The 16221-nt window shown below is 41.7% G+C and overlaps 1 protein-coding gene and 1 long non-coding RNA gene across 10 annotated transcripts in view; one reads left to right on the top strand and one right to left on the bottom strand.

Moving 5' to 3' along the window:
* The window catches only part of LOC309651492, a 392390-nt gene that overhangs the window by 235383 nt on the left and 140786 nt on the right, over positions 1-16221 (bottom strand). The gene's annotated exons all lie outside the window — the stretch shown is intronic.
* Positions 1-16221, top strand: part of SH2D4A (SH2 domain containing 4A) — a 72354-nt gene that overhangs the window by 45871 nt on the left and 10262 nt on the right. For all 9 annotated transcript variants that reach the window (XM_082444256.1, XM_082444259.1, XM_082444255.1 and 6 more), the window contains one exon: positions 3747-3877. In XM_082444256.1, coding sequence (XP_082300382.1) covers positions 3747-3877 — 131 coding nt within the window. The remainder of the gene's footprint in view (positions 1-3746; positions 3878-16221) is intronic.

Below are 16221 nucleotides of genomic sequence, written 5' to 3'. Positions count from 1 at the left end.
TAAAATACCTAGGAGTAAACCTACCTAGGGAGACAAAAGACCTGTATGCAGAAAACTGTAAGACACTGATGAAAGAAATTAAAGATGATACAAACAGATGGAGAGATTTACATGTTCTTGAATTGGAAGAATCAACATTGTGAAAATGACTATACTACTCAAAAAAACCTACAGATTTAATGCAATCCCTATCAAACTACCAATGGCATTTTTCACAGAACTAGAACAAAAAATTTCACAATTTGTATGGAAACACAAAAGACCCCGAATAGCTAAAGCAATCTTGAGAAAGGAAGATGGAGCTGGAGGAATCAGGCTTCCTGACTTCAGACTATACTACAAAGCTACAGTAATCAAGACAGTATGGTACTGGCACAAAAACAGAAATATAGATCAATGGAACAGGATAGAAAGCACAGAGATAAACCCATGCACATATGGTCACCTTATCTTTGATAAAGGAAGCAGGACTATACAATGGAGAAAAGACAGCCTTTTCAATAAGTGGTGCTGGGAAAACTGGACAGCTACATGTAAAAGAATGAAATTAGAACACTCCCTAACACCATACACAAAAATAAACTCCAAATGGATTAAAGACCTAAACGTAAGGCCAGACACTATCAAACTCTTAGAGGAAAACATAGGCAGAACCCTCTATGACATAAATCACAGCAAGATCCTTTTTGACCCACTTCCCAGAGTAATGGAAATAAAAACAAAAATAAACAAATGGGACCTAATGAAACTTCAAAGCTTTTGCACAGCAAAGGAAACCATAAACAAGACGAAAAGACAACCCTCAGAATGGGAGAAAATATTTGCAAACGAAGCAACTGACAAAGGATTAATCTCTAAAATATACAAGCAGCTCATGCAGCTCAATATCAAAAAAGCAAACAACCTAATCCAAAAATGGTCAGAAGACCTAAATAGACATTTCTCCAAAGAAGATATATGGATTGCCAACAAACACATGAAAGGATGCTCAACATCACTAATCATTAGAGAAATGCAAATCAAAACTACAAAGAGGTATCACCTCACACTGGTCAGAATGGCCATCATCAAAAAATCTACAAACAATAAATGCTAAAGAGGGTGTGGAGAAAAGGGAACCCTCTTGCACTATTGGTGGGAAGGTAAATTGATACAGCCACTATGGATAACAGTATGGAGGTTCCTTTAAAAACTAAAACTAAAACTACCATACGACCCAGCAATCCCACTACTGGGCATATACCCTGAGAAAACCATCATTCAAAAAGAGACATGTACCACAATGTTCATTGCAGCACTATTTACAATAGTCAGGACATGGAAGCAACCTAAGTGTCCATCAGCAGATGAATGGATAAAGAAGATGTGGCACATATATACAATGGAATATACTCAGCCATGAAAAGAAACAAAATTGAGTTATTTGTAGTGAGGTGGATGGACCTAGAGTCTGTCATACAGAGTGAAGTAAGTCAGAAAGAGAAAAACAAATACCGTATGCTAACACACATATATAGAATCTAAAAAAAAAAAATGGTTCTGAAGAACCTATGGGAAGGACAGGAATAAAGATGCAGACATAGAGAGTGGACTTAAGGACACGGGGAAGGGGAAGGGGAAGCTGGGATGAAGTGAGAGAGTGGCATGGACATATATACACTACCAAACGTAAAATAGATAGCTAGTGGGAAGCAGCAGCATAGCACAGGGAGATCAGCTCGGTGCTTTGTGACCACAAAGAGGGGTGGGATAGGGATGGTTGAAGGGAGACGCAAGAGGGAGGCTATATGGGGATATATGTATACATATAGCTGATTTACTTTGTTATACAGCAGAAACTAAAACAACATTGTAAAGCAATTATACTCCAATAAAGATGTTAAAAGAAAAAAGCAAAATGCAGTGATATCACAGCAGAAACCCCCATCCCTTATGTTCACTAATTATAAAATTATTTTCTCCTGTTTATTGCTATTATATGAGTTTTTCATATTCTGGTGTGTAGGAAGATGATATTTAAAATAACCAAGAGAAATCAAATATTGATTTAATGAAACACAACTGTCTAAAGCCTTTTCCTCTGAAATAAAAACTAAAAATGCTTCTCTGTCAGGAGTATGGAAAAATAAAAAACAAAGATCTCCTTTTGTGTGGGTCAGTAGTTATCTTCAGGGCTTTTTCCTAATGGGGATTATGTCCTCAGAGGAAGCAGGAGGTGGACCATTTCCTCTGCTATGATTATACTTACTCAGTTGAAAGGTTCCATCTGGGGACTTGGGGACCAGCATTAACTGACCATGTTCTACAGAGTGACAGTTTGGGGAACGATTTTTTCCTTATGACAACAAGAGAGGCCCCTCAACGTTGTGACTGGGGCACGGAGTGTGAGCTCCTGCGCAGGCGCCTCCCACACCCGAGCCTTTCACTGTGTCGGGCCGCAGGTCCCCGCAGGCTATGTGCCTCTCCAGGCTCCTCCAAGGGTGGAATACGGCTTGTCATACACCCGCACCCACAGTATTTTTAGAGCACAGCTTATGTGACTGACAGCAATGAAGGTGCCTTTTAATGAGGGTTTTAAGATGATGCTTTAAGCTCCAGTAGCTCATTTTTTCCAACTTAAGCCACTTGCATGAAGTGCTTTTTGTGAGGTGGCCAGACCGGATGGTTTCAGGGGTGGGACTTCAAACAGTGATGACCGAGGTCAGCTAGGAGCCAGCCCAGGGAAAGACAGACACAGGCTGTCCTTGGAGTTTCTGCTTGACCTCCAAAGATTTCCCGAAGAAAAGAACCTAATCTGAAGGCCGGGAGGAGAACTTAACATGTAATCTCATGTGTGTGCAGTGTCTGCTCCCTTGGAAAGTCAAGTATTATAAGCTGTTTTCTCCAAAATGCTACGTATATGTATGTACATGCATATACATCACGTGTATATATGTACATCTGACATATATATATCACATGTAACTCCTGATAGCATGTGTTACCATAAAAAGCATAAAGAACATAATTTACATGGCACGATATTCCGGTAGCTCATCCAAACTCGTTGTTTTTACATTGAATTCTCAGAATTTGTGGGCCTGGAACTTGGGAATACATTTGTTACACTGCAGTATTAGTTTTTGTAGTGGAAATTGACTTAAGTTCTGCTACTGAATTTATTTCAAAACCATTCTGCTGCCTGTATCTTTCTCTTAAGCTATCTTCAAACACTTCTCTTTCTTTTACTTTTTATTTCTGAGACTGCCTTTTAGCAGAACTCTTCAAAGTATGGGAGAGAAGGAAGCAAGTCAGAGAGGTCAGTGGAAACAGAAAGATGAGGAAATTGAGTGATGGAAATGTTAGGGAGAAAGTTTATTCTATTGCATCTGGTTTCCTCCTTTTGCAAGTACATGCTCTCCAGGAAAACATGGCTGGGGGTGTATTTCACTTTTTAATGCTCATTTCGTCAAATTTTAATTAATGGAGCTTCTCATTCATATTAAAAATGAATTAAAATGTGTGTGTCGGCACAGCAGCAGCTCATGGCTAGCCTGCGGGACTGAAAGGGCAGGTGACAGATCTGCTCCCTCCTCTTCCCTGCCCTGGAGGAACCGTGTGACATCCGTGCGCAGGGTCGCGCCCCTTGAGCTCAGCTGCGAGGCCAGGTCTTCAGACGTGTTACATTCTCTGCGTGCGTGTGTGATTTTTGAAAGCATTATTTTCCAACCAGTTGAATCTAACTTGAAACCCTTCATGAATGTCAGAAACCAGGCAGCGGCGAGGCCGGCGTCCCGCTCGGCCCAGGGGGACATCGTGCGCTGGTTCCGGGAGGAGCAGCTCCCGCTGCGGGCCGGCTACCTGGGCACCTCGGACAGCATCGCCCCGTGGTTCCACGGTGAGTGCACGGCTCCGCCCCTGGCGGTGGGTGAGGCGGCTCGGCCTCTAGGCGCGCGGGGTCAGGGCTGCCTTTCACCTGAACTGCCCCCGAAGAGGCTCTGACCTTGTCCTCGCAGAGCGGCTTTCCCCGGCTTTCTCAGGGAGCTGCAGTCTCACGACCAGAGGCGCACGCCACGGTGGCTGCCAGCACGGGGGGTGGTTCATCACCCCGGAAGGACACCACGGGGTGGAGGGAAGGCAGGCCCCTTGGGACACCCCGCAGATGGCAGCGCTGTCATCCACCCCCACCCCCCCGGGGAGGGGCCGGTGTGGCCTCTGTGCGTGGTCGGAAGGTCACGGGCTGAGTGACCTTGAGCAGATCATCGTTCTCCGCAGCGAGTCCGTTTATCTGAGCCTCGCTTTCCTGATCTGTTAAGTGAAGGGGTGGGACTTTGTGATCTTGAACTTAAAAGTTGATCCGTGTGGTTAAGGCTGCGAAGTGGGTCTGTTAGGGGCTGAGCAGAGGTCAGCTCGTAAAGCACGTCTTCATTCGACCCTCGAAGCTAGGCTCATTCAATCCGTCTGTTTACCTAGCGCCCGCCTCACCGACTTCTCCGTTTCTTGAACTTCAAGAAAAGGAGGTGGCTTCCTGCCTCGACTGGCCTCCACGAGGTCTGTGGTTGGGTTGGACTCACTGGTTCCGTGGACAGCAAAAGCTTTTTTTTTTTTTTTTTTTGCTGCACGGTGCGGCACGCCGGATCTTAGTTCCCCGACCAGGGATTGAACCCGTGCCCCTTGCAGTGGAAGCGCGGAGGGTTAACCACTGGACCAGCAGGGAAGTCCCAACAAAAGCTTTAAGACAGAGATCACGCCCTCTCATGAAGCACACTTGTCCTAACGGGTATCTCGGTTTGAGTTATGTTTAAGGCTACTCTCTTTCCAGTAGGATCGTCTCACACATAAATAAAGCCACAAAAACAAGCTCCCAAACACACAGCATGGCAAACTCCTCTAAAAAGAACTACGTTATCTGCGGTAGGCTCGTTGCCAAAGGGCTGCCTTTACAGGTACAGCACAGCAGCCTAGTTTTGCTTGAAAGTGCATGTTCTTTGGCGATTTAGGTTTTGTAATTGTCCATCCCCAGAGGAGCCCCCCAGCCCAGCCCTCCCAGGACCAGGTCCTTCCTTTCCATTCTGCTCTGAAGACACTGGGGGAAGGAGTGACAACAGCGTCAAAAGATGAATAGAAAGAACGTGGTCAGAGACCCGTCTGTCATGGTCAACTCCGCTGCCCCACATTGCCTGTTTTTTTTCCTTTTTAAGATAAGCGGTGAGGAAATCAGCCACTTTGTAGCTTCTGTGTCACTGGGCAGAAGATGCTGTCATCCCTGATTAAAAGAGTGGTAGCTTTTTTAACAGCAGGTTGTGAGAAATTAAAAGTGTTGGTGTTATTAAAAATCCTGATACTTCAATGGGCAGATCTGTTTGAAACAGTTGCTACGAGCTAGGAAGACACAGTCGGACTAAAAATCTAGTTGAAGCTTTGGTTAAAAAATAAGACTCTTGAGTTTTACGTATAATTTATTAATTGTTATTGATTTATTTTCATTTATACAAACATTTATCATAGTTATAAGCAAAGCAAATAATATGATACAATATAATAAGGTAATAATAAATAAATACACAGCCAGTCAATGTAAATCATTATCTTCAGTTTTAAGAAGACAAAATTTCACATTTCTATCACAAAGAGAAGATGGATCACATCTTATCTTTTTTCTTTTTTTAATTTTTATTTATTTATTTATTATTTTTGGCTGTGTTGGGTCTTCGTTTCTGTGCGAGGGCTTTCTCTAGTTGTGGCGAGTGGGGGCCACTCTTCATCGCGGTGCGCGGGCCTCTCACTGTCGCGGCCTCTCTTGTTGCGGAGCACAGGCTCCAGACGCGCAGGCTCAGTAGGTGTGGCTCACGGGCCCAGTTGCTCTGCGGCATGTGGGATCTTCCCAGACCAGGGCTCGAACCCGTGTCCCCTGCGTTGGCAGGCGGATTCTCAACCACTGCGCCACCAGGGAAGCCCACATCTTATCTTTTTGAAATATAATTGTTTATTTATCAGGAAGCCTGTTTTGAAATAGCGGCATGGAAGCTCTTCTTCATTGGTTTGCCGTATTCCATTCATTGTCATGCACTCCGTTAATCACCCTTCCTAAATTACTGTTTTGGCCACCTAATCTTCCACCCCACAGAAGTTTCTATTTCACCCCTTTCTCTTAATTAGCTTTGGGTAAGGATGGGCGTGGGTAGGAGGAGACCAGGGAAGTGAGGGCTGCTGGGCCTCTGGCTTGTGGGGTGGGTAGGAGCTGCACGCTGTTGGTGAGACAGGAACCCAGGAGGATGCGGGGACTTAGGGGAGGGGACAGTGCACTGGTTTGGGATATGATGAGTTTGAATGTTCTTTGGAGCCGTTGTGTGAAAGTATCCATTTGGCGATCAGATTAATGGGTCAACCCTGGAGATAATAGATTGGATCGTTAGCCCATAATTAAAAGCACGGAGGGGATGAGACTTTCCAGGGGTGAGTTGGGAAGATGGTAAGAGAGGAAGACCAGGCACAGAAGCTGAGGGAGTGCCAGCCACCACTCAGCGTGGCGGCAGAGAGGAGCAGAGACCCCCCCATCTCTGTCCCAGTCTTGGTGGGTCCAAAACCTGCTGGGCAGGTCAGCCAGAGGGAGAATGGCAAGATTGGCGGCTCAGATCCAGAGGCTGTCCGCCCCCTGGCAGATTCCTTCTTGCTCAGGGAAGGTCAGTCTTTGTCCTGTGAAGGCTTTTAACTGATTAGATGAGGCCCAGCCACACTATGGAGGGTTTTCTCTCCTCATTTAAACATGATTTTTCTTTTCTTTCTTTCTTTCTTTTTTTTTTTTTTTTTTGGCTGTACTGGGTCTTCATTGCTGCCCGTGAGTTTTCTCTAGTTGCGGTGCGCAGGCTTCTCGTTGCAGCGGCTTCTCTTGTTGTGGAGCATGGGCTCTAGGCACGTGGGCTTCAGTAGTTGAGGCTCGTGGGCTCAGTAGTTGCTGCTCGCGGCTCTAGAGTTCAGGCTCAGTAGTTGTGGTACGTGGGCTTAGTTGCCTTGTGGCATGTGGGATCTTCCCGGACCAGGGATCAAACCTGTGTCCCCTGCATTGGCAGGCGGATTCTTAACCACTGGACTACCAGGAAAGTCTCTAAACATGATTTTTCTAATTATGAAATATTTTAAACAAGAACAGTACAGAGGGAAATATATCTAGTGCCAGTGATGAAACACGTTATAGCTACTCTCCAGATACAGTGAATGTTAAAAACTATATTTACTTCATATCTGTTTTTATTAAGAAATAAATCCTGACAGAGAGAATTAAGGCTCCTTTTTTATTCCCTTTTTGATCCTATTTTCTTCTCTCCTTCCCAATGGGTGAACCACTCTTCTGAAGCTGTCCTTTCCATCCATATTTTTATACTCTTATTATATATATGCATATGTGTGTATTTCTATAAAATATATTTTAAAAATATAAAACATAGGTATATGTATGTTTCTATAAAACAGAATATTGTGTTTAGCATTTACATGGGTATCATGTTATAGACATTCTTCTGCAACGTGTGTTTTCTCTCAACATTATGTTATCTGGGTTTTTCTTTGTTTATAAATGTAGACTGGCTCATTCATTTTACCTGTAGTGCAGTATTATATGATATATGTTATTTAAATATTTATAATACACACGCTATAAAACACATAATGTTTTATTTGTGTTTAACGATGATATATATTTTATTACACACACATATCATTATTCATTCATCCCTTCTCCTACATTTGGTACATTTTTTTTGCTATTGAAGAAAATGATGTGGTATACACCCTGAACATGTCTCATTGTAGACATTCATGATAATTTCTTCAGGGTATACATCTAGAAGTGGAAATGCTGGGAGGTAAGGTATGTGCATCTTTAATTATATTAAATATTGCCAAATGCCCTCCAAAGTGATTATACAAAGTTATACTCCCACCAGCTATACTTGACAGTTTTTCTTCCTATATACTTGACATACATGGTATTGCCAGACTTCTTTGTTCATCTAACAGCCTGCGGTGGAACCACCTTATTTTAATTAGCATTGATTTGTTGTCCAGTTAGCCTTTTTCTATTAGTTTATAAAGAATTTATTTTTCCAATTCTTACATGAATTTCCATGAAAAACCTTATATTGACTTCTTTATTGGTTAAAAAAATCAAATATTCACCATGATATTTTTTAATGTACTATTTTTTTTAACATCTTTATTGGAGTATAATTGCTTTATGTTGTTGTTAGTTGCTGCTGTATAACAAAGTGGATCAGCTATACATATACATATATCCCCATATCCCCTCTCTCTTGCGTCTCCCGCCCACCCTCCCTATCCCACCCCTCTAGGTGGTCACAGAGTACGAGCTGATCTCCCTGTGCTATGCTGCTGCTTCCCACTAGCTATCTATTTTACATTTGGTAGTGTATATATGTCAATGCCACTCTCTCACTTCGTCTCAGTTTACCCCTCCCCCTCCCCATGTCCTCAAGTCCATTCTCTACATCTGAGTCTTTATTCTTCTCCTGCCCCTAGGTTCTTCAGAACCTTTTTTTTTTAGAGTCCATATACATGTGTTACCATACGGTATTTGTTTTTCTCTTTCTGACTTACTTCACTCTGTATGACAGATTCTAGGTCCATCCACCTCACTACAAATAACTCAATTTTGTTTCTTTTTATGGCTGAGTAATATTCCATTGTATATACATGCCACATCTTCTTTATCCATTCATCTGTCGATGGACATTTAGGTTGCTTCCATGTCCTGGCTATTGTAAATAGTGCTGCAATGAACATTGTGGTACATGTCTCTTTTTGAATGATGGTTTTCTCAGGGTATATGTCCAGTAGTGGGATTAATGGGTCATTTGGTAGTTTTATTTTTAGTTTTTTAAGGAACCTCCATACTGTTCTCCATAGTGGCTGTATCAATTTACATTCCCACCAACAGTGCAGGAGGGTTCCCTTTTCTCCACACCCTCTCTAGCATTTATTGTTTGTAGATTTTTTGATGATGGCCATTCTGACCGGCGTGAGGTGATACCTCTTTGTAGTTTTGATTTGCATTTCTCTAATAGTTAGTGATGTTGAGCGTCTTTTCACGTGCCTCTTGGCCATCTGTATTTCTTCTTTGGTGAAATGTCTATTTAGGTCTTCTGCCCATTTTTTAATTGAATTGTTTGTTTTTTTGATATTGAGCTCCATGAGCTGTTTGTATATTTTGGAGATTAATCCTTTGTCCACTGTTTCATTTGCAAATATTTTCTCCCATTCTGAGAGTTGTCTTTTCGTCTTGATTATGGTTTCCTTTGCTGTGCAAAAGCTTTGAAGTTTCATTAGGTCCCATTTGTTTATTTTTGTTTTTATTTCCATTTCTCTAGGCGGTGGGTCAAAAAAGATCTTGCTGTGGTTCATGTCAAAGAGTGTTTGTCCTATGTTTTCCTCTAAGAGTTTTATAGTGTCTGACCTTACATTTAAGTCTTTAATCCATTTAGAGTTTATTTTTGTGTATGGTGTTAAGGAGTGTTCTAATTTCATTCTTTTACATGTCCAGTTTTCCCAGCACCACTTATTGAAGAGGCTGTCTTTTCTCCATTGTATATTCTTACCTCCTTTGTCATAAATTAGGTGCCCATATGTGCATGGGTTTATCTCTGGGCTTTCTATCCTATACCATTGATCTATATTTCTGTTTTTGTACCAGTACCATACTGTCTTGATTACTTTGGCTTTGTAGTATAGTTTGAAGTCAGGGAGCCTGATTCCTCCAGCTCCATTTTTCTTTCTCAAGTTTGCTTTAGCTATGTGGGGTCTTTTGTGTTTCCCTACGAATTGTAAAATTTTTTGTTCTAATTGTGTGAAGAATGCCATTGGTAGTTTGATAGGGATTGCTGTGGGTAGTATAGTCATTTTCACAATATTGATTCTTCCAATCCGAGAACATGGTGTATTTCTCCATCTGTTTATGCCATCTTTGATTTCTTTCATCAGTATTTTATAGTTTTCCGAGTACAGTCTTTCGCCTCCTTAGGTAGGTTTACTTCTAGGTATTTTCTTCTTTTTGTTATGATGGTAAATGGGATTGTTTCCTTAATTTCTCTTTCTGATTTTTTGTTTTTAGTGTATAGGAATGCCAGAGATTTCTGTGCGTTAATTTTGTATCCTGAAACCTTACCAAATTCTTTGATTAGTTCTAGTAGTTTTCTGGTTGCATCTTTAGGACTTTCTATGTATAGTATCATGTCATCTGCAAACAGTGACAGTTTTACTTCTTCTTTTCCAATTTGTATTCCTTTTATTTCTTTTTCTTCTCTGACTGCCATGGGTAGGACTTCCAAAACTATGTTGAATAAGAGTGGTGAGAGTGCACATCCTTCTCTTTTTTCTGATCTTAGTGGAAATGCTTTCAGTTTTTCACTATTGAGTATGATGTTTGCTGTGGGTTTGTCATATATGGCTTTTATTATGTTGAAGTAGGTTCCCTCTATGCCCATTTTCTGGAGAGTTTTTATCATAAATGGGTGTTGAATTCTGTCAAAAGTTTATTCTGTATCTATTGAAATGATCATATGGTTTTTATTCCTTAATTTGTTGATATGGTGTATCACATTGATTGATTTGCATATATTCAAGAATCCTTGCATCCTGGGATAAATCCCACTTGATCATGGTGTATGATCCTTTTAATATGTTGTTGGATTCTGTTTGCTAGTATTTTGTTCAGGATTTTTGCTTCTATGTTCATCAGTGATATTGGTCTATAATTTTCTTTTTTTGTGATGTCTTTTTCTGGTTTTGGTATCAGGGTGATGATGGCTTCATAGAATGGATTTGGGAGTGTTTCTCCCTCTGGAAATTTTTGGAAGAGTTTGAGAAGGATCAGTGTTAGCTCTTCTCTAAATGTTTGATAGAATTTGCCTGTGAAGCCATCTGGTCCTGGAATTTTGTTTGTTGGAAGATTTTTAATTACAGTTTCAATTTCATTACTTGTGATAGGTCTGTTTATATTTTCTAATTCTTCCTGGTTCCATCTTGGAAAATTGTACCTTTCCAAGAATTTGTCCATTTCTTCGTGGTTGTCCATTTTATTGGCATATAGTTGCTTGTAGTCGTCTCTTATAATCCTTTTTATTTCTGTGCTGTCAGTTGTGATTTCTCCTTTTTCATTTCTAATTTTATTGATTTGAGTCCTCTCCCATTTTTTCTTGATGAGTCTGGCTAAGGGTTTATCAATTTTGTTTATCTCCTCAACGAACCAGCTTTTAGTTTTATTGATCTTTGCTATTGTTTTCTTCATTTCTATTTCATTTATTTCTGCTCTGATCTTTATGATTTCTTTCCTTCTACTGACATTGGGTTTTCTTTGTTCTTTCTGTAGTTGCTTTAGGTGTAGGGTTAGATTGTTTATTTGAGATTTTTCTTGTTTCTTGAGGTGAGTTGAATTGGTATAACTTCTCTCTTAGAACTATTTTTGCTGCATCTCACAGGTTTTGGGTCATTGTGTGTTCATTGTCATTTGTTTCTACGTATTTTTTTATTTGTTCGATTTCTTCAGTGATCTCTTGGTTATTTAGTAGCACAGTGTTTAGCCTCCATGTATTTGTGGTTTTTACAGTTTTTTTCCTGTAATTGATTTCCAATCTCATAGGTGCTGTGGTCAGAAAAGATGCTTGATATGATTTCAATTTTCTTAAATTTACTGAGGCTTGATTTGTGACCCAAGATGTGATCTACCCTGGAGAATGGTCCATGTGCACTTGAGAAGAAAGTGTATTCTGCCACTTTCGGGTGGAATGTTCTGTAAATATCAATTAAATCTATCTGGTCTATTGTGTCATTAAAGCTTGTGTTTCCTTATTTATTTTCTGTTTGGATGATCTGTCCATTGGTGTAAGTGGGGTGTTAAAGTCCCCTACTATTATTGTGTTACTGTCGATTTCCCCTTTCATGGTTGTTAGCATTTGCTTTATGTATTGAGGTCCTCCTAAGTTGGGTGCGTAAACATTTATAGTTGTTATATCTTTTTCTTGGATTAATCACTTGATCATTATGTAGTGTCCTTCCTTATGTCTTGTAACAGTCTTTATTTTCAAGTCTATTTTATCTGATACGAGTATTCCTACTTCAGCTTTCTTTTGATTTTCATTTGCATGGAATATCTTTTTCCATCCCTTCACTTTCAGTCTGTATGTGTCCCTAGGTCTGAAGTGGGTCTCTTGTAGACAGCATATATATGGGCTTGTTTTTGTATCCATTCAGCCAGTCTGTGTCTTTTGATTGGGGTATTTAATCCATTTACATTCAAGGTTATTATCAATATGTATGTTCCTATGACCATTTTCTTAATTGTTTTGGGTTTGGTTTTGTGGGTCTTTTTCTTCTCTTGTGTTTCCCGCCTAGAGAAGTTTCTTTAGCATTTGTTGTTAGTTTGGTGGTGCTGAATTCTCTTAGCTTTTGCTTGTCTGAAAAGCTTTTGATTTCTCCATCGAATCTGAATGAGATCCTTGCCGGGTAGAGTAATCTTGGTTGTAGGTTTTTCTCTTTCATCATTTTAGGTATATCTTGCCACTGCCTTCTGGCCTGAAGAGTTTCTACTGAAAAATCAGCTGATAACCTTATGGGGATTCCTTTAAATGTTATTTTTTGTTTTTCCCTTGCTGCTTTTAATATTTTTTCTTTGAATTTAATTTTTGTTAGTTTGATTAATATGTGTCTTGGTGTGTGTCTCCTCAGGTTTATCCTATATGGGACTCTCTGTGCTTCCTGGACTTGGGTGACTATTTCCTTTCCCATGTTATGGAAGTTTTCAACTATAATCTCTTCAAATATTTTCTCAGACCCTTTCTTTTTCTCTTCTTCTTCTGGGACCCCTATAATTCGAATGTTAGTGCATTTAGTGTTGTCCCAGAGGTCTCTGAGATTGTTTTCAATTCTTTTCATTCTTTTTTCTTTATTCTTCTCCTCAGCAGATATTTCCACCATTTTGTCTTCCAGCTCACTTATTTGTTCTTCTGCCTCAGTTATTCTGTTATTGATTCCTTCTAGTGCATTTTTCGTTTCACTTATTGTATTGTTCATCTCTGTTTGTTTGTTCTTTAGTTCTTCTAGATCTTTGTTAAACATTTCTTGTATTTTCTCAATCTGTGCCTCCATTCTATTTCCAAGATTCTGGATCATCTTTATTATCATTACTCTGAATTCTTTTTCAGGTAGATTGCCTATTTCCTCTTCATTTTTTTGGTCTTGTAGGTTTTTACCTTGCTCCTTCATCTGTGACATATTTTTTTGCCATCTCCTTTTTTTTCCTTTTTTTGATGACTGGGATCGTGTTCCTGTCTTACTGGTTGTTTGACCTGAGGCTTCCAACACTGCAGTTTGTAGGCTGTTTGGTAGAGCTGGGTCTTGGTGCTAAGATGAGGATCTACAGAAGACCTCACTCCGATGAATATTCCCTGGGGTCTGAGGTTCTCTGTTAGTTCAGTGGTTTGGACTTGGAGCTCCCACCCCATGAGCTTCAGCCCAACCCCCACCTCATGAACCAAGATCCCACAAGCCACACCGGGTGGCAAAAATACAAAACAAAACAATGTAAAAAATAAAATTAGACTAGGAAACTAACAGCTATGTTAGAAAAAATATAAAAATTAAAATATAGATGAAACAACCAGAAGGTAAAACAGAACCACAATAGTGAAAAAGAGGAGGAGAAAAAAAAAAGAAAGGTGGAAAAGGCCTTGGTTGTGGAGGGTGGTGCCTAAGCAAGGGCGAGGTTTGGGCGGTGGGCAGGGCCTATGCTCAGGACCCACAGGGCTGGAAAAGGTGGGGGGTAGGGGGGTGGGGCTTAGGCTCAATGGAACATAAGGGACCCAGGTGTGCCCCCCACCCCTGCTCTCAGCGGGCGGGGGACCCCACCTGGGAGCCTAGCAGGCTTCCTGGACTTGAAGGGGCAGGGCAAACACCCTCCTCTCCTGCTCCTCCCGTCCTGGAAGGCCCCTCCCACCTGCCTCTCCTGATCTCCCCGGCCTCCCTCCTATGTCCCCAGGACCCACGTGGTCTGGAGTGGGCTTTAGAGGGTGGGAGATCGGCCTGGGAGCTTAGCAGGCTCCCCAGGCTCCAGTGGGCAGAGCAAACGCCCTGTGATCCTCTCCCACTCCTCTGGTCCTGGAGGGCCCTCCCGCCTGCCTCTCCTGTTCTCTCCCGGCCTCCCTTCTATGTCCCCAGGACCAACCCAGCCCGGAGGGGACCTCTGAGGGCGTAGGACCTGGCCTGAGAGCCGGGCAGACTTCCCTGGCCAACTGGGCAGGGGTAACGCTGGGCCCGCATCCCCCAAATCCGAGCCTCTGAGGGTCCCTCTAGGTGTGGGAACCCCTGCCCCCTCTCAGCCACCCCTCAGGGGCACCGGTCCTGTCCAGCCTCCATTTCTCCTGCCCTCTCAGTCCCTCCACGTCCTACCGGTTCGCTTGGGGGTTCCTCTCATCTCCTTGGGCATCAGGGCAGGTGCCCTAGTTGTGGGGAGATGCAAAGTCTGCCTCTTCCCACACCGCCATCTTGTCTCCACCCTGTAATTTATTTTTATATATGATATGTGGTATAGAGGCTTGACTTATCCTTTTTCATACGAGTGGCCAGTTGTCCCAACATCATTCCTTAAATAGTCCTTCCTTTCTCCACTGATTTGTAATGTCAAGTTTTAAAACTCTCGTTGGGATTTTTAATGGAATTGCATTGAATTTGTAGATTAATTTGGAGAGGTAATTGCCATCTTTATATTATCATATCTTTCCACCCGTGAACATGGTAAATGTCTCCTTATATTTCTTTTTAAATCATTAGATAAATTCCCCATACACGACATGCACTTTAAAAAAAGCAGACCAGACTTTAGTTCTATGTACTTATAATTTTTGTTTCTATTTTGAAAGAGATTTTTTGAAGTATAGAATTGGTTGTTGGTGGTGTAAAGAAGTTATGTTTTTATATATTGAACAGTAACACTGTTGAACTCTTATGAATTCTACTGTCAGAGTATTCTGTTGGAGCTGTAATATTTCGAGGGCTAACACGGGCCAAGCATTGCACTGTGCTCTTGAAGAAGGTAACTTTCATTCCCACTCCACAGAAGAAGAACCCAGGAACTAAGATGGTAGGTTCTTTCCCCACCTGTGGTGGCAGAAGCAGCATTCACACCCAGATCTATTTGACTTCAAAGCCGCAGTGTATCTGCACTAGGACAAGTGAGAACACCCATGTGGTGCTTTTTATTACCTGTGAAGTTTAAATCAGTGAACAGTAATACCGCAGAGATTTGCTTCTCTGATAAATGAACGAGGTCACTCAGTCTCACAGTCAGTGGTGAAATGGGAGTGTCAAAGAGACCTCATTCAGCTACGTCTTGTCCCATCCCTGCCTCTGAGAATAAGGGAAAAGCACGCTTTTGTCTGGACACTGTTTTGCTCACTCCCAGGTGGGATTCCAAGAAGCAGTTATTTGACATACAAATGTTCCAAGGCCACAGGGTTTGGAGTAACAGAAGTGCAATCTTATTATGATTGTGGTAGTAGTTACCCAACTGTATGCGTTTGTCAGAATTGATCTACGGCACACTTAAAATTGGTGAATTTTATTGTATGTAAATGATATCTCAAACTGATTTTAAAAAATTTAATGCCCCAAAGCAGCACAGAGTTTTCTTAGCTACTAGCTCGGAAAGGTAGTATGGTGCAGGCTTAGTACCAGACTCCAAGATGGATCACTGGGTTTCAGTTGTGTTTCCTCCTCTGTAAATGGGTGTAATATCTACACCACAGCATTGTTTTTTAAGTAAGTCAGCTGACATGCGTGAAGTGCTTAGGGCCTGGTGCAGTGTTTCTGTTGTCACCAGAACCGATCAGCTTCCTATTGGAAGTTCGCCCCTCCTGTCCTCCCTGCCTCTCTGTTCCTCATCATCCTCACCCCACCACAAAGTATTGTCTTGAGTAGCAGCATCACATACAAGGAGGAGGCAGCACTTCAACAAAATAGATCCTAATTACTGCCAAAACCGTCCTATGCTGTTTCCTCAAGTATTTACTTAGGGCCTGTCCTTTAAAAGCCTAGAGCCCAGGAGGTCACCCCAGAAGGCGACAGTAATTTTGAAGAACAAACGGACAGCCACCCCACAATCAGGGAATGAAGCTGTGTGGAAAGTTCAGCATAACAAGCAGTTAGGGTTGAGCGTGGGGTTAGGAGGGAGGATGTGGT

The sequence above is a fragment of the Balaenoptera physalus genome (genome assembly GCF_965194825.1).
Source record: "Balaenoptera physalus genome assembly, chromosome: 21".
NCBI lineage: Eukaryota > Metazoa > Chordata > Mammalia > Artiodactyla > Balaenopteridae > Balaenoptera > Balaenoptera physalus.
Note: the sequence above shows the minus strand (reverse complement) of the source record. Positions and strands in the feature narration are given on the sequence as shown.